This window comes from Uloborus diversus, chromosome 3 (assembly GCF_026930045.1).
Source record: "Uloborus diversus isolate 005 chromosome 3, Udiv.v.3.1, whole genome shotgun sequence".
NCBI lineage: Eukaryota > Metazoa > Arthropoda > Arachnida > Araneae > Uloboridae > Uloborus > Uloborus diversus.
The window spans coordinates 186,029,167-186,054,712 of record NC_072733.1 but is presented as its reverse complement, the minus strand read 5'-3'; the positions used below and the strand labels follow the sequence as shown (position 1 = coordinate 186,054,712).

Sequence of the window (25,546 nt, the reverse complement as noted above, 5' to 3'; positions counted from 1 at the left end):
AACAGCAACTTGAAAATTTTTGAATGATACAATGAGTTGAGTGCAATATTGCCATTTTTTTTATAAAAGAAAGAGTAGAAATGTTATTTCATAAAGTTTCAGCACTGGGACTTCTAGTTATCAAATATACAAAAAATTGAAGTAAAACCACCGCCCGTAAGGCGTAAAAAATCTGCATTTTTTAAATACGAGAACCATCTTTAGAAAGTTGATACCTTATATTATGACACATGATTATTCCTTATGTTCAAATACATAAAAATTAGAAGCAAAAGTTTAAAATTCCTGAAATAAAGTGCAAATATATGTAGGGACGCCGAGAGCAACGGCGTTGACCCTTGTCAGATTGGTTGCCGGGTCCCTCTCGCCATAAAACTTATAAAATTTATACTATTCCGATTCTGAACCGAGCCCTTTGAAGGACCGAGCCCCTAATTTCTGACAAGTTTACATGGCCTTCCGTCAGCCCTGAATAAGCGTAAAAATGTCTCATTTGTGCAAATGGTCTGAGCAGCAGTGTTTTATTTACTTGATTTTGTTTTAAGCTTCTTTATATATTTTTGTATATTCATTTAATGTATAACGTTGCATATCTTTCCAATATTAATTTTGCATACTTTGCAGTATAATTTATCCTACCTCATCAGTTCTGTAAGCGAATGGTCTCTGCTGATAGCTTTTATAGTGTTCTTTATGACTTTTCGGGAAGAAGCTAAAGACTTTACGTTTACCATGTCAATTACTCATCGAGAAGAGCCAATTGCGAATTCAGACGACAACGAACCAACAGCTGAGGATGAAAACCATAATGTAGAAAATATCGAGGACAAAGTAGATATTTTACAAGAATGATATTAGTCATAAGGATTTCACTCTGAACTTAAACGGAAAAAAAGATCAGTGGAAAAATCTGACAGCTGCCTGATGATAATTCAGAAGCATTGTCTCTGTTTCATTTCATAATTGTTGTTTGTTTAAAAATTGCTTTCAAACTCATTTGATGATTGGATATTATCAACGGTTTTGTCTTGTACAAATTTGTAAAATATATGCTCAATATTTATTGATCTGCTCTAATCTTTTAGTTATAGAGGAATTGTTGATTGCTCCGCAGAACTGAAACTATAGATGATTATATATAACATTAATTTTGCATGATATGAAATTTTTTTTATTGCCTTTGTTTTCAAAAGCCTGTAGCGTTAACCATTGTTCTTAAATAAACATGTAGCTTCTTAAGTTTTCTCCATACAAACTCATGTTTGCTCCTAGTTTTAATGTTTGCGAGAAATGCTAACGAAATGTATCTTTTCAATCATAAGCTCTGCTGTAAACGAAAGTTATACACTTTTCTTTTAACATTATTAGCTGAGTTCCCGTTGGCATTTTCTGAAAAGTAGCTCTGTGGATTAATTCTTGTGCAGAAATCTTTCTTATATTAAGAAATTAAAAAAAAAACCCTACAAAAAAAAAAGAGTTGGGTACTTCGAAAAAAAGAAAAAAAAACTTTTTTAAACTGCTTGTTTAACTTACACTAGTGCAAAATAACATTGGACTTGCGTATGATACATCTTTGCAAACATTGTTTCCGCAATTCAAATTTTAAGTGTTTTTCAGTTATCTCGATTGCTATAATTTTATATGTTTGGATAAAAAAATATAGATTATCCAGATATCAAATTTGTACGTCAAATATGTGTTTGTATCAAATGCAGGATCTGGCATATCAACTTTCCGTATTCTGCCGTGCTAAGCGCAAAAGTCGTACTTGCAGCGGAGTTCAAAATGAGAAGTAGCCGTTTAAAGTTTGATGCCTCCATGTATTTGATTCGGATGCAACTTTTTCAGATTTTTGTGAAAAATATTTCTCATTGCCAAATAACCATAAAACATTGTATTTAGGTGAAATATGTGACAAAGAAGCACCTGGTGACCGTAACTCAGTTTTGATAAAAAGTGCAAATACCACTTTGTGCTTAGCACGGCAGTATTAGGAGAGGGTGCTGTGTGAGTTGAGGTGGGGATAATTTGGCAGAAGTGGTATCGATTGATAGCAGTATACGTGCTAGTTGCAGTAGTCGCAATAGTCAAATGGCATCGTTATGTGTAGTGGAGGAGTATAATTGTAACGGTAATTTTGTAATTATTACTCCGCGAGCAATTCGCATTTGTTACCAACTTAATCGGCAGAATCCTGTTCCAGATACGAAACTATGCACGTTTGGCTCTCAAACTTTAGAGTCACGTGTACTGCACTTAAAACAAAAACGCTTGGCCAACCTCAAACCGTAACAACGCTGAAATTGTGGCCCGTCTGAGAACATTTATCCTGGAACTGACAAAACACTTAGCACTTAAACATGCTGCTGACCTATGATTGTCGGATAGGAATTTAAGAAGACTCTTGGAAAGTGATCCTCCCAACGCGAATAGTTTTCTAGCCAAACAGGATCATGTTGGCAAAGTTCGCATCATTGTAGCTACTAGAAATGGCACGAATACTGCTATCGATCGGTGGTTGTGGTGGATGTTGGTCAAATACGGGAGGTTGACACGCCGGACCCTGTATGTCATTGTCTCCGGGGTAATTCCTGGACATCAATTAATAATTACCTATATTAGAAGGGCATTAGTCGCAAAGAATTCTGTTTTGTTTTTATTACTTTATTTGTTCATTTTATTATTAGTTTACTTCATTAGTTATTTATTTTTTTAAGACATTTGGAAAGATATTGTACTTACTTCATGCCAAAATTGATACTAGCTTCGATAGATTTTGTAACAGTTTTGTTTTTGTCCAAGAATTTCCCCGGGTGACTCTACTTACAAGAAATTAAATTTATGTACTCTAAAACCTCGTTAATAGAAGAATGTTACTCAGACTCAAAATGAATAGTTGAATTTTCGTAACGGTGTTCCTATTTTTAAAAGTTAACAGTTTTGTACATTTACTAATAAATTGTCTGCTTTGTTTTAGCATTAATCTTCACAAAACTTGGTTGACATGTTATGATATGTATATATGTGTGTATATATATCCTCTGCGGACTATTGTTGCAAATATACTTATGTGTTTCTTGTGCGTGTTTAAAACAGTCTTCGCAGTTTGAAGATGAGTTCATTGCATTTCCCATGTTTGAACGAGTATTGTCAAAAATAAAGTCAATCATGAACATTTACAGCGTTTTATCACTATTGTTGTTATTATTTCCCAAAAATAACATAGCTTCATAGAAAAATAATGCCTATAACTTCGTATATGCTTTATGATAAGTGAATGCAGTTTTCAAGATTATTTAATTTAATTCATTGATAAGATTACTTCAGGGCAGAAAAGAAAGCGCACTTTGAGCTTACTCTCAACTGAATCAGAAGGTAACTATTCAGTTATTTGCACCGTTTTTACGTCATTAAAGTTAAACTGAAGCACACGGGGTAAGAATGTGATGTGCCACATGATGTGAATTTTTCAGTAGGCTAATTTCCAACTTTTGAATATTTTTTATAGGTACTATTATACATTCTATGTTCTGCAATACTAAATCCAGATATGTTTTTCTCCAAATGACATAATCCGTTGTCATGTTTATTTCAATTTTAGTTATAAAAAACAAATATTTTGGTCGAAAAGTCACTCCTTATGGCTTGTCACATTTCTGCCCCAAACCCTTCAATTTATGAATGAACGTTTTCCTATTAAATTTCAAGTAAGTGAATTCATACTAATCGCATCCAAAGTGGATGCGATTGATAGTCAAAATAAGGTTTAATCAAAATCAAGACAGAACTTGCAGACGCAGTTTTTTTTTTTTTTTTTTTTTGATTTTTTCCGATCGGATCTATGTTTACCCATTCACATTATCGCTATACACTGAACAGTGAATAGGGCAGAGGGGTGTCACAGTGGGACAATTTTCATTTCTTTTGTTATCATTTCCTTAATTTTAGATTTAGAAAAATGCTCATGGCAGAACATTATCATGAAATTATTAAGCTCTCACTATTCGATTTTCAAAATTTTTCCTCATTAAAATCCTTTTTCAAAAATTAAATTGCAAAAGGCTCTCAAGTTGTCCTACTGTGCTCCACGTAAGACAGTGTCAAATGGCATGGGTTCAGTGGGACGTTGAAAAAATAATATAAAAATCAGTTCTACCAACTATTATTATTTTATCAGGTTGAGGTATGCATAGTTCACGAAGCATATAAAAGCAGTTTTTTAACGACAAAACTTAAAAATAATTATGTATATAAATAATATTATAAAGCACACGTGTAAGAATTGAATAAATATTTGTAAAATAATGTTCGATGCATTGAAAATAAGAAGGATAAGAAAATCGCAATGATGATAAAAACGCCATTTCAACCTACAAAAAATTATACTATGTTACTTTGTTGTTTTTGAAATGCCACTAGCTATAGTTTATAGTGTTACTGTATGTTTGGAAAGTACGAAAACTCAGAATAATGAATCAGATTGAAACTTTTAAGAAATCTTCCCAGTGATTACTTTTTAGCTCAAAGTTTGAAATAAATGGTACAGTCAAATACCCATACTTGGGAAAGTATCCTAACTTGGGATATTTTGTCGAGTTTAGTTTAGGGAGCTGGTACACCTGTCAGTATTTCACTAGTAAGAAATAAATGACGTTTCAGAATAAATGAATAGTTATCATTTGAGGCTATATGATCTAAACTTTGTTTTAGCTTAATGGGTTAGTTTAATAACTTTGAAAATTTCGAAAAAATATGCGATTTTTAAGTATGGAACTTTGGTTACCTACGCTAACTAAGCAGCATTAGTTTGAATTTGTTTCGCACTTCATCTCGGCTATATACCTGTGCCTTATTTAGGCTAATTCATTTTTACTTAACTAATTCAGTTTAACTAATTTATTCATAAATTTGAGAAATTGCGAATACGCTCAAAACTTGGGACAATGTTCCAAGTTAGGGTACTAAAGCATAAAAGTGCCTATAAGAAATATTGTGGAAATGAAGTGTATAATTGTATTAAGAAAAACGTATAGATACAAAATATTTTTTAACTGATGACAATAAATGTATCATACAGTAACAGAACAGATAAGTTGTCATTGTTTAAAAAATGGAATTTATTAATGAGCAAATGGCGTTTTACCAAAATATTACATATGTTAGTTCTGCTGATGAAAATGAGTCTCAAAGTGTAGGTGAGACAAATTTATTTGTTGTGAATTTTATGTATTATGAAGGAATGACAATGAATGTGAGAAGATGTAAAATGAGGATCATGGAGAGCTAAAAATCAGTTGCATTAAGATTTATTTAGGTTCACAATTGCTTTTATGCTTCCAAATATAGAGGGAAACGTAGAAATATTCCATTCAAGAGAATTAAGATACCTAGAGAGACATTCAGTACTTTTAGGAGCAAGGTATACATTCTGAAATCTTTGAACGTTTTCAAGATTATATTATTTCTATCTAATGATTTTTTTTTCTTTGTGTTGTAAAATAATCTTCTTTAAAATGATAGTGTCCCAAACAATTATCTATTGCTGCATCCATGAAGAAAAGATTAAAATGCTAAGTGTCCCAAGTGAGGGAGGGGGTCCCTAACTTGAGACAATGACCTTTTTTTTTTTTTTTTAAGGCACATATCTACATCTCTATACCTTGTCTTGAGGTGAAGTACTGAGTCATATTCTAAAAATCGAATACTTTGTTCAAATGAAAAACATATGATTAATGTGCTACTAAAGGTAAAAGTTCTAAACTGTCTCAAGTATGGGCACTTGACTGTAAGTGTTAAAACAGTAAAAACTGGGGGGAAAAGGGGGGGGGGGGTATGTAATGATAAGTCATACAGTATATTTTTTAATAAATTGTAATATGCTTCAAAATTATTTTTTCATAAATTTAAAAATAATCAAGAGTGTATTAAACTATTAAGTACTTAAACCCTTTTTGATATTATCAAATCCAAAAGAACGTCGCCGTTTGTCTGAAAGAAAAGTTTTATGTCTGTGAAACTTTGCATATTTAAAGATGAGATTCATGCATATTCGAAGAAAGTTTGAAAACGGAAAACCTTGTTAACTTAGTAACTATGCTCTGATAGGTTTTATGAGAGAGATATTTTTAAAAAGTGTTACAATATGAAGCGTGAAGTTATTTGAAAAAGAATTGCATTTCAATTTAAAGTAAAAATCAAAAGATGAAACCCACCCCAATCTGCTTCATCACAGACATAAAAATTTTCTTTCAGATTAAAGACGTTCTTTTGCATTTGATAATAGCAAAAAGCCATTTAAGCTTTTAATAGTTTAATACACTCTTGATTATTTGTAACTTATGAAAAAGAAATTTTGAAGCATATTACAATTTATTAAAAAATATAATGTATGACCTATCATTATATTTCCCAACTGCTTTTTCAGTTTTTGCTGTTTTAGCATGTACCATTTATTTCAAAATTTGACTTCAAAAGTATTCAATTTATCTAAATACATAAATTTTTCGTAATGTATTTTAATGGAAATATAATTTGAAGAAAGAACTATCGTTTTAGTCTGATATTTTTGTTTAATTCAAAGACGCTCCGCACTTAAATTTTTGGGGGAAAGAAATTCTTAATTTGCGAAAAGAACCCCGAATTTTGCCGAATGAGGATTTTTTTCCCAAATGGATCTCCAAATTTCGCCGAGTGATGATAATTTTGGGTACTCCAAATTTTGTCGAATGATAATTTTGCCGAACAGTGGGACAAAATGTGCCTAATTTTGAAATTTTTGGAAGGTTATAGTGACTTTCTATGACCTTCCATTGGGGCACCCCTGGTTTAACTATATTAGATTTTTTGTTTTGTTTTATGGGCATTTTTATTTATTTTTAAATCATCAGTATCCGTTCTCAACTCATTACCATTGTTCATTCATTTTTATTTATGAACCTAAGTTTCTGTATAGCTCATTGCGACAGAAAAAGCCTCGGATAAATTCAACAATACATAGGAAACCATTGTATTATTACGTCCTCTAACTTTTTATTTTTTCCAATCATTTATTTTAAGCAAAGATACTTATTATAAATTTCCACTTTCTAAACACTGACAGCGTAAGAAGCGGTCATTTCTTTTAAAGGAAAATAACAACAGGAAGTCAAAGGAACGGAGTTAAAAAATAAGTTCTAGGCTGACCCTGCGTTCATTTATAGAAAAAAATACGTCAAATTGTGAACCTTCCTGCAGCTAACACCTAAGTAAATGACTGATAAGTGACAGACGCATGAAACTGAAGGTGCCATATAATAAGGAAAAATTATAACTTTCTATTTACATCTTGTATGCCTTGAAAAATGAGTAACATTTAGTGACGTCAAAGCTTTAAAAGAAACATTTATTGACGTTTCGTCTTTTGTTTGTATTAATTTGAAATGCCAGCAACATTCACTTGAACTTTTCTTAATGGAGGATCAGCATGTTAGAATCTGCTCCGCTGCTGCAAGGAACTTCGGAAGATTGCAATAATTTAATAGGTAAGAAGTTTTGAAACTTACAACTTAAGGTAGAAGAAGGTTACTTTTTAATGAAGGGGAGCATATAAAAGGTTAACTGTACCTTTTTTTATTTGCTTTTTACTTAGAATTCATGCAAAGTTGAAAGTTATGATGGCAATATACCTTTATTTTATTCGCAGATTTTTATTTTTCGATTAGGTTGCTGCATGAAAAGAAATATGTCTTTTTAATACAGTAGACCCTCATTTTACGCGAGTTTATTTTACGCGGATTCGAATATACGCGGTTCAAGATTCAACACCTTTATTTTATTTTACACGGATAAGTTTCGGTTTTACGCGGATGCAGCAATGCAAACTGATAAAATTTTCCCCTTTTTCAAAATTTAAACTCCTAAAAATTATAGATTATACATAATAAACTGCATTTTAGCATGCTAATAACCGAGCTTGGGCAACTGGAGACAGTTTATGAGAATGGTCTCAGAGCTCTTTCCAGAAGTAAAGTTATTAAAATCACACAGTTCAGAACTCACTGGAAAAAGAGCTTTTAGGAGTGAAAAAGGAGGCCAAAACCGACGAGGATACCGACGTCGGTGACGCACAACCAAAGATGTTCACACTGAAAATTTTGAGTCATTCCTAAACAATAGAAATGATTTTTCTGATTTGTTAGTGGAGGAAGATTCTGTCATGGAAATGACGCAAGTGATCATGGATGCGTTACTGCTATGCAAAGAATCACAGAGAAAAATTCTTAATGACTGCCGAAAGACTATCATAGCCCTTTATAAACAGAACTCGAAATTAATTTGTGTTTTCTTTATACATGTTGTGCATAAAAGTCGATATAAGTACGCATTAAACATATGATACAATTAGTTATTACTAGAATGAAGTATTTTGTTAAAACGGATCCGAACCCCTATTTTAACACTATTATTAGATCTCAATTTACGCGGTTTCAATTTGCGTGGCATTTCCGTGGAACGTAACCCCGCGTAAAACGAGGGTCTACTGTACTTGAAAATGAGCATTACTGCATTAGAACTACAATTAGCAATTTTATTTTGTGGATTAGTAGAAAATTTGTGATACTAGTTGAGATCATAAACATCCATTAAACAATAGCTTAACTTCCAAATGTTTTTACCGAACTGAAAAGTTTTTAAAAGCATGTGTGTTACTTGTAATAAGAAGGAACAACTGATGCCCAAATTGCAAAATATATTGCATACATGTATAATCCTTTTTAACCGACTTCAAAAAAGGAGGTTATGATTTCGTATTGCGACTTTTTATGTATGTTTTCGAACTATTCCAACACTACTGAACCGATTTCAATTTTTTTTTTTTTTTTTTTTTTTTGTTTGAAAGGGTATTCTTCCCAGATGGTTCCATTGTAATTTGGTCTGGATCTGATAAGGGGTCCCGGAGAAATCCCAGTAACTTTAAATTTCATACGTCACGGTCACGTGGTTTTGCTGTGATCGGTGTATTTTCACACCTAAGATTTTGGCTTTCTTTTGAACGATATTTAATCCTCGCGGCACATGGATGATTAATTTTCGCAACGCTGCGCCGCCTGTTAATTTTTTATTGTAGATTTTACTAATAAATTTATTACTGCGTAGCATAGCAGTAAATTAAATATATTTTGCTACTTTAATAGTTGAATCAATTACCTTAATATTTTATTTACTAATAAATAATTTATTTACGCACTAAGATATAAAGTTCTGTATTTAATATTCCAATTTTTAAATATATTTAGTGTTCAATTGAGGGGGAATTGAATACAGAACACCCCTCCCCCACGATTTAATTTATATTCTTTAATGATATACACTATAACTGTGTATGGTTTCTGAAGTTTGACCAATATTCTAGATTTACTATTTCACGATGCCGCCAGTTCAATTTGAAATTAGGGTTATATTAATTAGCAGGCTTCAAAAAAAGGAGGAGGTTCTGAACTCGTCGGATTTGTTTTTCCTTTGTACAATGTTCCATAACTACTCGAAGAGACCTGTACCCAGGGGCGTGCACAGGGAGGGGGGAGGGACACCTGTTGGCCCGGGCACGAGCCTGAAGGGGCCCAATATTTTTATAACTAAGGGTGAAATATAGGGGTAAACAATATGGAGAGGGGGCCCGGAAAAGTCATTTGTGATGGGCTCCAAAATTTCTGTGCACGCCCCTGCCTGTACCGAGAAGGAATTTTTTTTTTTTGTTTGTTTGTTTGAAACGGTATACTTCCTCGGCGGTCTAATGTTAATCAAGTTAAGGTTTGATGAAATTGACGGAACTCTTAAAATATCATACTCACATTTAATTCGATTTGTACTTTATTAATTTTGTATATCGTCTCACTTAGTGAATCGGTTTTGATGCTTTTTTTTTTTTTGTTTAGTGGTGGTTTTGTTCTGGAGTGGTCTAACTTAGTTTCCAAATCTTTGATTTACCCTATTTGTTCTTAAGGGAAAAGTTAAGGGTAAAACAATAAATTTCATGCAATTTCCCTCACAAACGATTAAATATAAAACCCATTGATAAACAAAGACCGTAAAACAAAGGTATATAATTTCTTTACCTATAGTTAAAGAAAGTACTAAAAAAATATACTATTAAGAGTAATGATAATGAAAATTTTGAATTAAGGGTTCTCTGAAGCAAACATAAAATTCATTCTGGTGGAATTTTTAATCCTCATTTATAGTGGGGCCATGTGAAAAACATACGACTTTTATCACTAGTTACATGACACGTTTTGCGAAACATAAATTACAATTTACACTATTACAATTCTAAAACTTACAATTTTACAAATTTAAATTTAAAGCGATTTCGGTTTTCTTTTTTTTTTTAGTGACTCGTGCATTTCCTTTCGGAAAGCAAACTTTGATAAAGTTGAACTAATGATGAAGACAATTTTTTTTGTACATAGTTACGCATTTGAAAAAGCCTTTCTTCACAGTCGTCGGAAGTCTCCGAGACGCTCGCTGTGTTATTTATACGACTAAAAAGCAAAAAATAAATTACTTTTAAATTTAAAAAAAAAACCTCCTTCAAAAAATACTCAGGAACTAAAAAGCAAAAAATAACTGATTACACTTACATTCTATTTCCTACCCAAACAAAGAAATGAAATTTATTTTACAATTCCAGTATAAAAATCAACTAAACTAAACACCAAATTATAAAATAAACACTGATTTAAATTAATATACGATAAATTATTTTAAATACCTGACTAATTATATACGATCTCTTAATTTTTAATAACCTTTTGAAGTCGGGGCCTCCTATAAACTACTACCTAACGTAACTGAGTAGGTTTAGTTTTAAAGACTAATTTCACGTAGGTGAGGGTAAAGCCCCGCGATTTTCAGTTTTTATACCACCATGGTCAATAAAGGGCATATTTTCCCATTTTTTTAAATTACAGTCATTGCGTGGATTGTTACCTATAATCCTTCCAAATTTTAGCTATGTCTGATTAAGAATAATTGAGAAAATTACAATTTAGCGGGAAAACAAAATTGCGGGGTTTTGCCCCACAAAATGGGGTAAAACTCCGCAATGCGGATCTTTACCCCACTCAAGACGAATGTGAATAAAAAGGGTGACTGCTTGATAAAAACACTTGAAAAACCCCCTTGAATCATTGGTTTATTGTTATTCAGCAATACAGAACTTAAATATCTCACACGTTTAATCTTTTTTTTTTTTTTTCTCTTTTCAACTTTATCTCGAAAATATTTTCTTCTCCGTAAAAGGAGGATTAACTACCCGGAAAATAATGGCAACCGCTATATAAAAAATAATTTAAATGCCTGAAGCTATAATTTAATTGAATATCTAGTACCCAGTGCTTTAAATTATTAGTACACTAGGTTGAGTTTTCTAAAAATGTTATTGCGTCGTGGATGGAACCGTGTCCTGCTGAGGTTACGACAATTTAGTTATAACGTCTTCATTTCCAATGACTCTTCCTGTGTCTCAGTACATTTGCAGGTTTCTAGGTGTTTTGTGTAAAAAAGAACCCTCTACATAACCTCCTCCTTCTTGTCATATTGAAGTTATCTTGGTCACACTGTACAGGGATAAGCTTCGAGTTATTCTCTAGTGTTTCACTCGAAATTATAGGGAAATTTGTTTCTTCTTCGAAGTCCCAAGCTTTTATTTCATTTTTCAGAGATATCTTCAACCGATATTTTTGAACCTAACTTTAATGTCTACCATACAGAACGAAGAGATGCCTGCAATTAAGTTGCGTGCTTCATGAAACTCGACATATTTATCATGGTTCTGAATTGTTTTTCTTCTGAAGGTACTAGAACAAAAAATTAAACGTAAGTAAATGTTCAAAAAAAAAGAGAAGAAATTCTTACATTATTGAAAGCACATTTGAATTGAAATGAATGTAAGATTTTACCTAACAAATCTTATCCAAATTAAAACTTCATGAGTAAATGTCCCCAACAATTAATTTTTTAAGACGAATAAGCTGTACAAAGCACTTGCTAAACAAAGATATTAATAATATTTCAAAAAAGAGACCATTTTAAGCCGAATGGAGAGAATCCTTGACCTTTTGGAAATGCGGGGTTTTACCCCAAAACAACTGCGGGGATTTTCCCCCATTTTTTCACTTTCTGAAAAACGCCCCATGTTGCTTTTAAGCAGCCATTAGAATAACTGTTTTCACGCGAAGGTGAAGCTTTAATGTTCCAGTATTAACATGTAATTCATTGATTCTTCTTTTCAAATTCTACATTTTACAATGTTCATATACTATATTAGAAAAGTTAGATCAAAGTAGTAAAAAACAGACTCATCCCCCCTTTCTCGTCTCTGGAGTGCCTAGTCAGGACAAAATTTCATTGATCAATAGGTTTCCATAGGACAAACCCACCACTTAGATGTAAATTTCTTACTCCAAGGTGATCAAGTTACAATGTCGGTGCGGGTTTTTACCCCACGCGGGGCTTTACCCCCACCTACCCTATAGTTAAATTAGTGTTTAATTCAGGATTCGGTGGGTTGTCAGTTACGTCATGTAGTTCTTTATACGAGGCCTCGACTTCAAAAGGTTATAAAAAATTAAGAGATCGTATATAATTAGGTATTTAAAATAATTCATCTTATAGTAATTTAAATCAGTGTTTATTTTATAATTCGGTGCTTAGTTTAGTTGATTTTTGTACTGGAATTGTAAAAAAAATTTCATTTCTATGTTTGGGTTGGAAATAGAATGTAAGTGTAATCAGTTATTTTTTGCTTTTTAGTTCCTGAGTATTTTTTGAAGGCGTTTTTTTTTTTTTTTTTATTTAAAAGTAATTTATTACCTCAAAAGGATAAAAGTAGCATGGAATATGCTATTTTGAACTTCGTGTGTTACAACATTGTTGAAACTCATTTAGTTCCCGCACTAAAGTAATCTATAGTGTAGCTCTGAGGACTTGACCTTGAAAATGTTTACTTCGTTTTGAGGAGTTTAGTGAAAAGAAGGAAGTGTCATAGGTGCGAATTCAAATTCAAATAATTTCACAAAACTACCACTAAAGTTTCTCTCTCAACTAGTTACTCAACTCAAAGCCAATTACTTTCCCTATTTCCCAAAAAAGGAAGTAAACATTGTAAATATCAAGCTTCAACTAATGAGAGACACACTATGCTAATGCGCTTCACTTTACTCTTAGTCAAACAAATACTGAGACTGTTCCTGTTCTGAATTTTTTTTACAGGAGCCACAACAATGTCGACAGAGGAAAACGTCAGTTTTTCCGTTGAAAATCAAGGTTCTCCCCCCCCCCCAACAGAAAAACAAATATGACATTTGATATTGCACAAAAATGAGATGCTTGAATTAAAAGAGTACACAATTTTCTTCGCGTATTTTGCTTTTAAATTCTATATCGAAAACGTCCTGTAAAATAAAATTTTCAAAATGCATGATCTAAAATTGGTGTACTCAGTAAATACAATTATGGATCAAATCGCTCCAAACATTGTTAGTATATCAGTAGAAGTTCATTAAAAACAGTAATCATATTTTTATTTCAATACTATACGTCACAAAAAAAACTTGCAAAAAATGATAAATTTTATATAACTTGAAAATTTTGAAAATGCGTGAAAATGAGATAGTCTTATAAAAACGTAACATAACCTAAAAATAAATAAAAATTAGCTTAACCTGTGCCCAATGCTATTAATAACATAAATTTTAATGTCTATAAAATTCTTTAAATACAGCAAACATCGCATCAGAGGAACAGTAGAATAATTATTGTTATTCATGAGATTGGATAGCTTACTGTTGCTCTGAGGCACAACAATAGTTTAATTTAAATATTACACAAATAATGAAATTTTAAAAAATGTTGAATTTTCAATAACTTGAAAATTTTAAAAATGCACTCCAGCATTTGCCTTGTACAAACCAGGTGGTGTATTTGGATGATTAGCGATAAGTTTGTTAAGAATTCTTTGTTATAAAGCAGTTGTTTGGTGTGTAAAAGGCAACATATCCATTTTATTGCTTACATTTGATAAAAGTCAGCAGTTAACCACAAATTAGCTTTACTTAGTGTTTTTGTAATATTTTATAAACAATCTGATAATGAGCGACTCTGACGATAACGATTTTGAATGTGCCAATTTATCAGGTGTCTACCAAACCAAATTGACTTTTCAGTAGTTCTTATGCTTGCAAATACGACATTTTGAGTACAATTTGAAATTTTTAGTATTTTGTAATTCAAAATAAACATGTAAATCAAATTCTTTTACACTTTGTTTATAAAATATATACATATATTTTAATATCTTTTAACCCCCCCCCCTGCCCACCACTGAAGTTGCAAGAAGTAACTTATACTATGCGTACACATATTCATTTTCTGTCAAAACAAAAACCTCGATCATATTTTACCATTTTTTTCAAAAAAAATTGTGCTTTCAGGGGTTAACCGATTTATAATGTTAGTAAATATAATGGTATAGTTTTAATATCTGTACATAGAATAGCGTACCTGAAGTTGAAAAAAAAAATGTTTGAACTTACCAACAACATGCCCTTTCCAAAACCACTCTAAACCTTGTCGTGACATTTCCCTGAAGTTGAGATAATTTTGACTTGTCCTTTGATGTTTTTTGCCGTCTTGCAAGTCCTTTTATGCACAATTTCAGTTCGGTATGACGAAATATATCACTGGATATGAGTTAGCTTTTCGATGTATCACATCATCAGCTCCTTTGATACAATGATTCTTGTTACAAGAAAACTGAAGAAGATTTCTATTTTTACTTCAAGACAATCTTCTTGTTCATATAACAACTATTCTAAAACCTCAAACAAATATAACTCAAATCAAACACCTTGGAACAGGAACAAATTGTTTGTTAAACTATTAGACATCAAGTTAATGTTGATCGAATCTTGGTATGCTTCAAGTTAATTGATTATATAACTAACGATTTATTGATTGTCAAATTGCAGTCTGTGCCCTTAGTCTCACATGATTTGCTGATTAACTCTCGTTCAATGATACGGATAGGTGAAGATATAATTTAATAGCACGAAGTGAGAGAGACGAGCCATCCAAACCACTCGGCAGCTGAGGTTCTTCGCTCAACACAAGACAGAATCAAAACAAAATTTACACCTTTGAAATAAACTTCACACAGCTTGTAAGCTCGGAATGATTTTAAAATTGAATCATTTAGTCTGGCGCAAAAATTGAATCGTTTATTTCAGAAGCCAATCAAACGTTAAAACTTCTAATTTCAGGAAGACATTTAAAGCATCATATTGAATTGTTTAATAGGAATTTCAACACTTTTTATTTAAATAAATATACGCAAATGTGTATCTCTTTTTCATCTAAATTTCAGTTTGAAACATAATCTTTATCGAAAAGTTTTAATATGACTTTAAAAATGTTTTTTTACTTTTTATTTATTTATTTATTTATTTATTTATTTTATTTATTTTTATTTTATTTTTTTATTTTTTTTTGAAATTTTAGAACTTTGCATTTGACTGATTTCTAAATAAACACGTCAATTACAAAAGGTAGGGAAATTATGTGAATAAATATGAAAAAGTCTGGTTAACATTTCTTCGAAAAACTGTCCATTTTAAAAGAGTGTTTCACATTTCTGTACCTCAGAGCCAGAAGGACGTAAGTCCAAAAATTGCGATTTCCTATTTATTACTACATTGTACGTAGATGTAGAAGCCTATTCCGCATCGAGCCATGCAAATGTATTTCTTTTTTTTTTTTTTTTTAATCCTTTTCAGTTTTTTACAAGGGTTAAAAGAGCTCTTTCTTTTGCATGGGACAGAAAAAAATGTTTCCTCTCTACCGTAAAATTATCATAGTGAGACTTACGTTCCTTTGGCTCTGAGATACAGATATGTTTCCATTGGTAAATGTTATATAATTGATTTCTGAAACTTCATACCAACGAAAAAATTGCACTTTTGGAATCAGTGAAATGTACTTTATTTTAAAGGGTTACATTGAGGGAAAAAAAACATAGTTCGGCTCTTTAGAGTATTCATACTGGAAGCTTTTACTACTGCTATATCATGGTTAAGCTTTGGCATTAATCTTAAAATTCTGCAATGCAAGCATGCCCACTGAGTGAGGGTCATGGCACAGACTGCGCCATTGAAATTTTTAGTGGGGTCTCTATTAGGGGTATTTTTTTCTTTATTGGTGGTGGAGGCTCTTGCTCTTGGGGGGAATCTTCGCGATGCAAATAAAGCGTATTAGAAATTTGCTTATTAAAGAATGCATAGATTTGCAAAAGGCGCATATTATGTAACCAAGCGATACAGTGATAATATGAGTTAAAAACTTCAATACTTAATGTCTGAAACTTCCTATATTCTGTAACGAAATACGGATGCATTAATTCCTGATAGCTTTAATAAATTAAGTCAAATGTATATGTTCAATATTTGTTTTAATGAGTTTCTTCTCTTTGGTAAATTTCTAATTATGTGTTTCTTATTTACTTAGTAAACAAATTAATTACGTTTTGTACCAACACGACTAAAATTTTATTTTTTATCACCACTTATTTAAACTTCCCAATGGTAACGGTAGGCATGTACGAACTGTTCGACTCGACCTTTGTACCTTCGGTAGTAATGTTTTATATTTTACCCCTCTTCCTCCTCGAAAAGAAAGCTATTTAAGGGCACACATTTACGACAGTAAGACAAAGTGTTACACACAATCATAAGGGGGAAATATATGTAGAGACGTAGGGGTAAACGCTATGGATAAGCCCGTAAAAGACATTTGTGACGGACCCCAAAATTTCTGTGCACGCCCCTGCGCACAATTAATTGGGAGAAGTGCAGCAGAAAGGATAGAGCCATAAGATAATTTGAAAAGAACAAATACTGGAAGTAATCAGGACACAAAAGAGACTGTATGACTCAAAAAATGTCTTTATTGAGCGTTCCTAAATAAACATACGATTCCTTTACATTTTTAATTTCATGTACTATCATGTACTTTATTTTAACGAGTGTCAAGATTACATTCAATCACACTAGACTAATGTTCAAACTTACTAAATTATTTTTCTGAAAAAAAAAGGTCAAATCTACTTGTCCTTTTACTATCTTCACAAATTCGGCCATGCAAGGATACTTTTATAACACCAAAAAAAATCGGTACAACTAATACAAAACTTTTTTTCTTGTATAAATTAAAAATTTCTACGATGTTTTTTTAAACTGCAAGTGTTATCAAGAAAATTACGTTAACAAAAGAAAATAAACATGCAAATGAGCTCAAACAATAGCAATAAAAAGGAGTAACATCTTTTTTTCGAAACACAGTAAAAATTAAATTGCTCAACGCAATTATTTGTGCATTAAGGCACATAAACATAATTGAACTTTTTGGTCTTTTCAATAGAACTTGATGCAACAATGTGATGTTGTAGTACATAACAAAAACAATCTACGTTTACGTTATTTTTCGTTTACGTTTATCAAGGCGTTTCCAAGGCGATACAAAATAATAGTCTAACATTTCAATTTTTAACATTTATTGTATGAACTGTTACGTATATTTGCACTTTGTACAAAATATCATCGGTTTAGAGGAAAAGCTCACTAAGTGCAGTTTTAAGCCGATTTTTAGGTATTAGCACATTTGATTACTAAAAGCAGGCATATTGTACTATTTTATTGAAATTTTTTGAAGTAAATCACTTTTTAATAAGAAATCACAGTTTCGAGTTTATGTCTAAAATAGTTTATAAAGTACCAAAGCAAGATGAAAAGATATCAATATATTTAAGAGCTTTCAAAGTAATAAGAGGAGTATTTACTTTCCATTAAATAAGTTCTATAACCAAATTTACTATTTTTTTTTTTTTAACTACCATTCGTGTTGGATCTTTATTAAGCAGACATATTCTTTAAATTCATTGTTTGAATGAATTAAAAAATAACTAGTTTTTCTTAGTTTTTTTTTCCTCAGGGCCGTGACATTAAATCAAGCACAATGGTTAATCGACTCTTAAATTAGATTTGAAAAGCATAATAGAGCCATCCCACAAAAAGAAGACCACATTTTTTTTCCGCAAGTGACAGCTCTATATTTAATTCCGAAAGTGATTTATTTTCCGCCTAAGTAATCTCACATGTAGCTATGTGTGATTTCTTTTAAAAAAAACTTTTGCTCATTAAATTTTTGAAATTTAACTTTTGAAAAGAAATATAGAGCTGTCGCGTGAGGGGCAAAATGTTTGATTTTTTGTGGACAGACTCATTATTTGTTTATTTTTGAAACTAACAATAAAAAACAATTATTAATATAGCAAGATGTGCATTTAAAAAAATTGCAACAATTGATTCGGAGGATGAAGCTGATGAAGTTGGATCTCTCTATAGCTGATAAAGTTGGATCTCTAAAGCTGATAAAGTTGAATAAATATCTTTATGCTTGAAAAGTAAAAAGGAAATAACAAGAACTGATTGCACAAATTGCAGATTACTGCAAAGAATCAGTAATCTGCAATTTATGCATTTATATATATATATATATATATATATATACGTTGTTATTTCTTTTTTACTCTAAAGCTGATGTCCATAAGTGTGTTAGGGCTTGGACAGGGGCTAAGACAGGGACTTGAAAAAAATTAAGGGAAACTCAAAAGCAATCAGTTTTACCTAACTTGGGTTCCAAGCTTAACCAAATAATCCTAAAAATGATTCGGTTAAAACTGTTTGAAATAAAATAGGAAGCGAAAGGGCGAGATTTTCGTAGATCGAATCTATCAAATTCTGAAAGAAAAAAAAAAACTGATTGATAATTTATTCACGTAATAGGAAGATTCTTCCTTATAATTCACGTGAGCGTATTCTGTATAGGAAATACGTTGAATCAAGTTTAAAACCCGGTTGAGTAAAGAGTAAGTTTTGAATGCAGCAAAATAAATAAATAAATAAATAAATGCTATCTGAATCCGATTTATCTTTTAGACTTCAAACTTTGTCTTTTTCCCCCCCTTTCTTGTTTGTTTCTGATTTATTTTCACAGCCGAGTGATTTGAATATTTTAAATTTTGCACTTTCTTTTCAGTGCATGCTTTCATCCCTGTTCATCTTGACTCATCTTCATTTTGTTTGACGGAGTGTCTGCAAGATTAAATGATTTGAAAGTTAGCAATGTTGCCGCTATTCGAAGCTTCTTTATTGAAACTTCGACCAGCAGTCACCCTATGATTGGACCACTTTTGCTTGGGAAACCCTATACCATTGGTTTTGTAAGATTTTTACCTACATTTTTTTTTTTTTTTGTATAACTTATGCAGAAACTCAATGAGGGTAAATTACTCATTTTTGGGCACCCTTTAGCCCCTGGCAACCCTGATTAGTTAACACGCAACAGGTAGGCAATCCTACTTAAAGGTTTTGTTTACAACTTTTACTCTTCATTAATGACAACACTTTTTGGAAACTCGAAAAGGGTAAATTACTCATTTTTCGGTACTTTTTAGCCTCTGGCAACCCTGCTTAGGAACCGGAAAAAGGTAGACAACCTTACTTTAGCGTTTTATTTAGTTTTTACTCTTCATTTATGATAACAATTTTTGGAAACTCGATAAGGGTAAATTACTCATTTTTAGGCACTTTTCAACCATTGGCAACACTGATTAGTTCACGTGAAAGAGGTAGAAATTCTTACTTTCGCGTTTTATTTACAGCTTTTACTCTTCATTTATGGTAACAATTTTTCGAAAGTCCATGAGGTTAGGTCAAGCCTAGTGGGATCTACAAGATTCAACCACAAAAACGTGGTAATTGACTGTTGAAGTCTAATTTCACCTTCCTTTATGCCACTTTTTTGTTGCTGCATATTTAAAAAACATTCCAACTGTATTTACATCATTATTGACCCTGCATCAACGAGACCCAGTCTGCAACGTATGATTCAGACAAGATGCATTAAAAAATAAAAATTTCTTTTTTGGATTCCAGTTTTAACAATTGAAATGTCACATCCATGAACTGGTCCCACTTTTAATAGGAAACGTGTTGTATGTCCCTTACATTAGTTCGCAAATTTGGTCGATACAGAAAACGCACTTGCCCGTGTCATGGTCTTTAAACTGATTCAACTGTACTATGCATATTTTTATTAACAACTGTACGATGCATATTTTTTGGCGCTCTAAATTTTTGAAAAGGGGTGAGATTAATGAAACACCCTGAATCAGGACGGATGCGGTAGTCGGGAAAGCAACTTAAATTGGAATAAAAGGCTCCCAAACTGCGACAGGAATTAAATCACGTGTTCCGAATTTGCCTCAGGAAAAAGCCGAACCCAATAATTTACGCTTCATATAAACCAATCATAAAATAATTCATTCCCAGGATGAAAGAATAATTGCGCAATGTCTTATAATAGGTTTTTCTAAAATCAATGAACCTTTTTACCGAAGAAAAACATTGTATTTTGAGTCTTCCTAGTTTACTGATAACCCGTCTTAGTCTTAACTGAACATTGACGTTAAATTTGTCATGCGAAACAAAAGCAATTAAATCAATAAAGCTTTTTTTTTCCCTTTCATTTCTTTTCTTTCTTTCTTTTTTTTTTTTTAATAGCATTCGCATCTCTGCATAAAAAGATTAAATGCTTCATGACAAAGCTTAAATAATTGTATTTGAGAAACAATTATTTTGGTTTAACAAACAGCAAAGGAGTTATGAAGCGTTGACGCATAAAATTGCCATCAACATCATATTGTGCACGCTTGTAATTTTTTACTAATTACATCTTTCGAGGTTTGAATTTAAAGTAAAACTTCGAATTCGTGCTTCAAATTAAAAGTTAATCCTGGAAATATGTCCTGAAGAAAATATGGTTTACAATACAAAAATAACAACAAGATCCAAATTGCTAAAGACCACTTTTTAACATAATAAATAAACTGACATGAACTCTTGCGTTGCGATACTTCAATTCAATGAATTGAACTCAGGGACGTATTTAGAGTTTTCATTTCCCAAAAAAGAGTTCAGACAAATTTATTATTTTTATTAGACATTAGGGGAGACTTGACCCTTTTTTTTTCTTTTTTTTTTTTTTGTAGAATAGTTAGAACTAAATAAAAAATATACATAAATAGTTCGCCATTTTGCGCATCATTATGGTTAACAATAAAAGCATAATTCTAAGTGGAAATGGTATACGAAAATTATATTCATCAAGTCTACCTAGAGCTAGGGAGACTTGACCCCTCCCCCCTCATGAATTTAAAAAGACTCATTGATATTGAAATCATAAACGCAGGTTGGGTGGTGTTTTTTGTTTAAATAAGTGATACTTGAAGTGAATATACAAAATGTTCGCTCTTTAGGTTAAATGTTATATACATGTATTTTTTAATTAATTTTACTCCTTATCAGCAGGAAAGCAGAAGTCGAATTCAAAACTTTATCAGATCAAACCTAAACAATATTTCAGTTATTTTATTAAATAACAACTCATTGGGCTCAAAGATTATTAGTATTTTTGTTATTCGTCAAATAAAACCAATTTTTTTAGACCAAAATAATGTATATAATAGTTATTCATTTAAAAAAAAAAATCAGGCCTTCATATTCACAATATTAGAGTTATTACATGAATAAAATCAGACCTAACATTATGCCTAAATGACAATATTTTATCTATTCAAAAACAAAAATTCATTGAAAAAACGTCAAATTAAACAAAAACATCAAATTAGTCTCTGGGTCAAGTCTTCCTAGTTATCTTGGGTCAAAGCTCCCTAGTTAGCTTTCTTTTGTTTACCTTAAATTTTTAACAACTTAGATTAAAGTTATGTAAAACTACTGTGTAATCAGTAGATAGTTGGAAAAGTGACGTATACTTTTAAAATTCATTTCCATCAAAACTCGAGGTTAAAATCTAAAAAATTCCAAAACTTTAGTTTTAAGGTGCAGTATCATTTAACACTGAATTTCTTGAAAACCACTGATGATTCTAAAATGGTGTATCCGTGCAAAATACTGTTGTGTGACTGGTCAATCAATAATACGACTAAGATTATTCCGTCAATATACTTTTCATGGAAAAAATCCTCATGGGTCAAGTCTCTCTATGGGTCAACCCTCCCTAGTTTCTCCTGCTCAGTTTTGAGGATACCGTTAAATGATTATATTGAAAAATTGGAAAGCGCTTTTAGCTCTTTGCAAGTAAAATTTCAAAAGTTAAAAAAATATACGATAGAAGTATACTGCTATTAGTATGATACTAAATTTCTTTCAACTAGCACCCAAAGCATCTTCCACACCTGTTACACCCTAGATGCGTTTATTTTTATTATGAAAATTATTCGATATGGACAATTTTTAAAGATTATACCGTATTATGAAATAAGTATTATCTTAATAATTTCTATAAATTTTGGTGTTTTAACCAACAGCAACATGCTAACGAATTTTATTCTCAATTCTTTCTCAATGAATGTGTGGATTTTTAAAATTGTTTATTCATTTATTTTTTTTATGGCAATGATGGTAAACAGTTTGAAGCATTTCAAAGAAATACTTGAATTTAGTATTTTATCGGAGAAGGAAAGAATATTTACTGGGGCAGAAAAAAATGAAGTATTGGATTACATATTCCCTGTTCACAGTGTTCAGATGGTGTTAATTAAAAATTAATATTGACACTTAAAACGAAACGCACGAGAAGAAAATTGTAAAACAATGGTATAGTGGTAAAAGATTAAGTACATACTTAAAACCATACTTCATGAATAATGAAACAGTTGATGTACCTACCGGATATTTTTAGGGAAATCAATTTATGTAAAAGTTACCCAAGTTTGTTTTGTTTACACTGTTTATTAGAAATTCCCAAAACGATTACGTACGAACGCGAGAAAAAAAAAGTCAATAAAACAACTGCAGATGAGTTGGGATGATTATCATTAATAATTCCTTTTCAATTTTATAATACTTTTTAACTCACTCAGCTGTCGTTTCGGCTCCGAATCAATCAAATCAACAGGAATCCAAATGCGATTAATGAAAATTAACTCACATTAATCCATTCTACGTAACGGGAAAAATATTCTCAATAGGTGACAGGTTATCTGAAGAGTAGCAATTGTTATAGTTTGCCATTAATGAAATAATTACCTCAAGGAAAATCGACAGATGAAATTCCACCAACATGAGCGCTTAGAGGAAATCACTGTCTCGGAGGTTATTCACATCATGTGAATTATGTATTCATTTGTCGCATCGCAAAAAAAATTAAACTCTTAACGCTCTATTTCTAAATATTAAGGTAATATATATATATATATATATATATATATATATATATGCAAGGGCGCCCCGGAAGAAGGTCACGGGAGGTCACTTGGGACCTCCCAAAAAATTTCCTCATTCGGTAAATTTTGTCTGACGATTCGATAAATTTGGAGACCTAATTGCAGTATTGCAATTTTTAAATGATTAAATGTATCTTTTCATTAGATGTATGTATGTGTAAATACCCGTATTTTATGAGTCAGCAAAATTTGGAGCTCCATTCGGCGAATTGAGGATTTCTGCCCTCGCAAAAATTTAATTTTTTTCCCCTGTACATACTCGTATATCAGTAAATTTTTCTTCTTGGGGGCAGGAGGATGGATCATAACAGTACTAAGTGTATGTTATAGCTTGATCACGAAAAGAAAGCTGATGACCTTGAAGCAATAAAGTTATAAGTTTTTTGGTTTTATTTTGAAATAGATAGGACTAGCGAGACCGTACCTCTTACTTTTCGGTACTTTCTGGCAGATTCTACCTATTACGGATGATACAAATAATGTTTTGCTTGAAGGTCATCCGCCATCTATCCGTGGTCAAGCTTTACCATGCAACGTTTGGTGTAATATAGCTTAAAGTTGCTGCCAACTGTTTTTTTTTTTTTTTGTAAAAGCAGTTGCATGTCTGCTTATGGATTATTTAAAGCAATAATACGAAATTTCGAAATTGGGCTTAAATTTTGATGGTATTTCATGCATTTTAAATTTCTTTCCAAAACCAAGCCAACGGGACTCATTTTCATACTTAAAATCATCTGTTCTTTTTGTTTCTTTTTTGATACCACTAACAGTAGTATTATTTTAAAGTAAAAATAGCAAAATATTAGGTTAGATTTAGGTTGGCCACTTATTTGTAGAACAAATATGAAGACAATTTCATTGTGAAGAAATTATTTTCAAAATCAAGTTCTGGAAAATAAAAACTAAAAGGAAAAATTTCCCTTTAAACTACAGAAGAGCCACCAAAAAAACTTCAACTTTGTTCATTTGTTAAATTACGTTTCTAAGAAAAAGGAATCAAGTTTTGTTTATTCTGCGATGCTTTGATGATATGAATGTATCATACCCATTTGAAAAAATCGCTCGCTATGTTTCGTTAGCCTATTCACTTTTTGCTTGAGAATAATTTCAGGACACACGACATTTTTCCCACTTCACTGATAACTTGACTTTCTTGATTTTATACCTTTTGTAAACTCTATCTGTTAAAGTCTGATTCTTTAACAATGTTAAAGAATCAGACTTTAACACTATCCTTCTCATGGATGCTGATTGCATTAATTTATTCATTCAAGTGGTTTGTAGTCAAGTCTTAAGTTTTGGTATGAAAACATTTTTAAAAAATTAAGATCACATTGAGTCAATGCTATACTATACTAATATTATATTTAATATTAGTTAACAAAGTCAATTTTTTACATATTTAATTCATAAGTATGACGGCGTTGAGCAAAAGCAAATGAAACTTGGAAGCTACTCTAATTGGTTATTTCCCAGTCTTAAACGACACATTTAGGGTAGGTGGGGGTAAAGCCCCGCGTGGGGTAAAAACCCGCACCGATATTTTAACTTGATCACCTTGGAGTAAGAAATTTACCTCTAGGTGGTGGGTTTGTCCTATGGAAACCTATTGATCAATGAAATTTTGTCCTGACTAGGCACTCCAGAGACGAGAAAGGGGGATGAGTCTGTTTTTTACTACTTTGATCTAACTTTTCTAATATATTATTCGAACATTGTAAAATGTAGAATTTGAAAAGAAGAATCATTGAATTACATGTTAATACTGGTACATTAAAGCTTCACCTTCGCGTGAAAACAGTTATTCTAGTGGTTGATTAAAAGCAACATGAGGCGTTTTTCAGACAGTGACAAAATGGGGAAAATCCCCCCAGTTGTTTTGGGGTAAAACCCCGCATCTCCAAAAAGTCAAGGATTCTCTCCACTCGGCTTAAAATTGTCTCATTTTTGAAATATTATTAATATCTTTGTTTAGCATGTGTTTTGTGCAGCTTATTCATCTAAAAAAATTAATTGTTGGTGAACATTTACTCATGAAGTTTTAATTTGGATAAGATTTGTTAGGTAAAATCTTACATTCATTTCAATTCAAACGTGCATTCATTAATGTAATAATTTCTTCTCTTTTTTTTTTTTTTTTTGAACTTT

The 25,546-nt window shown here is 31.6% G+C and overlaps 2 protein-coding genes across 2 annotated transcripts in view; both read left to right on the top strand.

The window, feature by feature from the left end:
* LOC129218443 (DNA damage-regulated autophagy modulator protein 1-like) overlaps positions 1–1,956 on the top strand; it is a 59,558-nt gene extending 57,602 nt beyond the window's left edge. The window contains exon 7 of the mRNA XM_054852713.1: positions 625–1,956. Within this exon, the coding sequence (XP_054708688.1) occupies positions 625–852 (228 nt within the window). The 3' untranslated portion in view covers positions 853–1,956. The remainder of the gene's footprint in view (positions 1–624) is intronic.
* A 5,476-nt stretch (positions 1,957–7,432) lies between these two features.
* The window catches only part of LOC129218547 (DNA damage-regulated autophagy modulator protein 1-like), a gene marked incomplete at its 3' end in the record, with an annotated part of 71,926 nt that continues 53,812 nt past the window's right edge, over positions 7,433–25,546 (top strand). Inside the window, 1 exon segment of the mRNA XM_054852848.1 lies at positions 7,433–7,520. Within this exon segment, the coding sequence (XP_054708823.1) occupies positions 7,463–7,520 (58 nt within the window).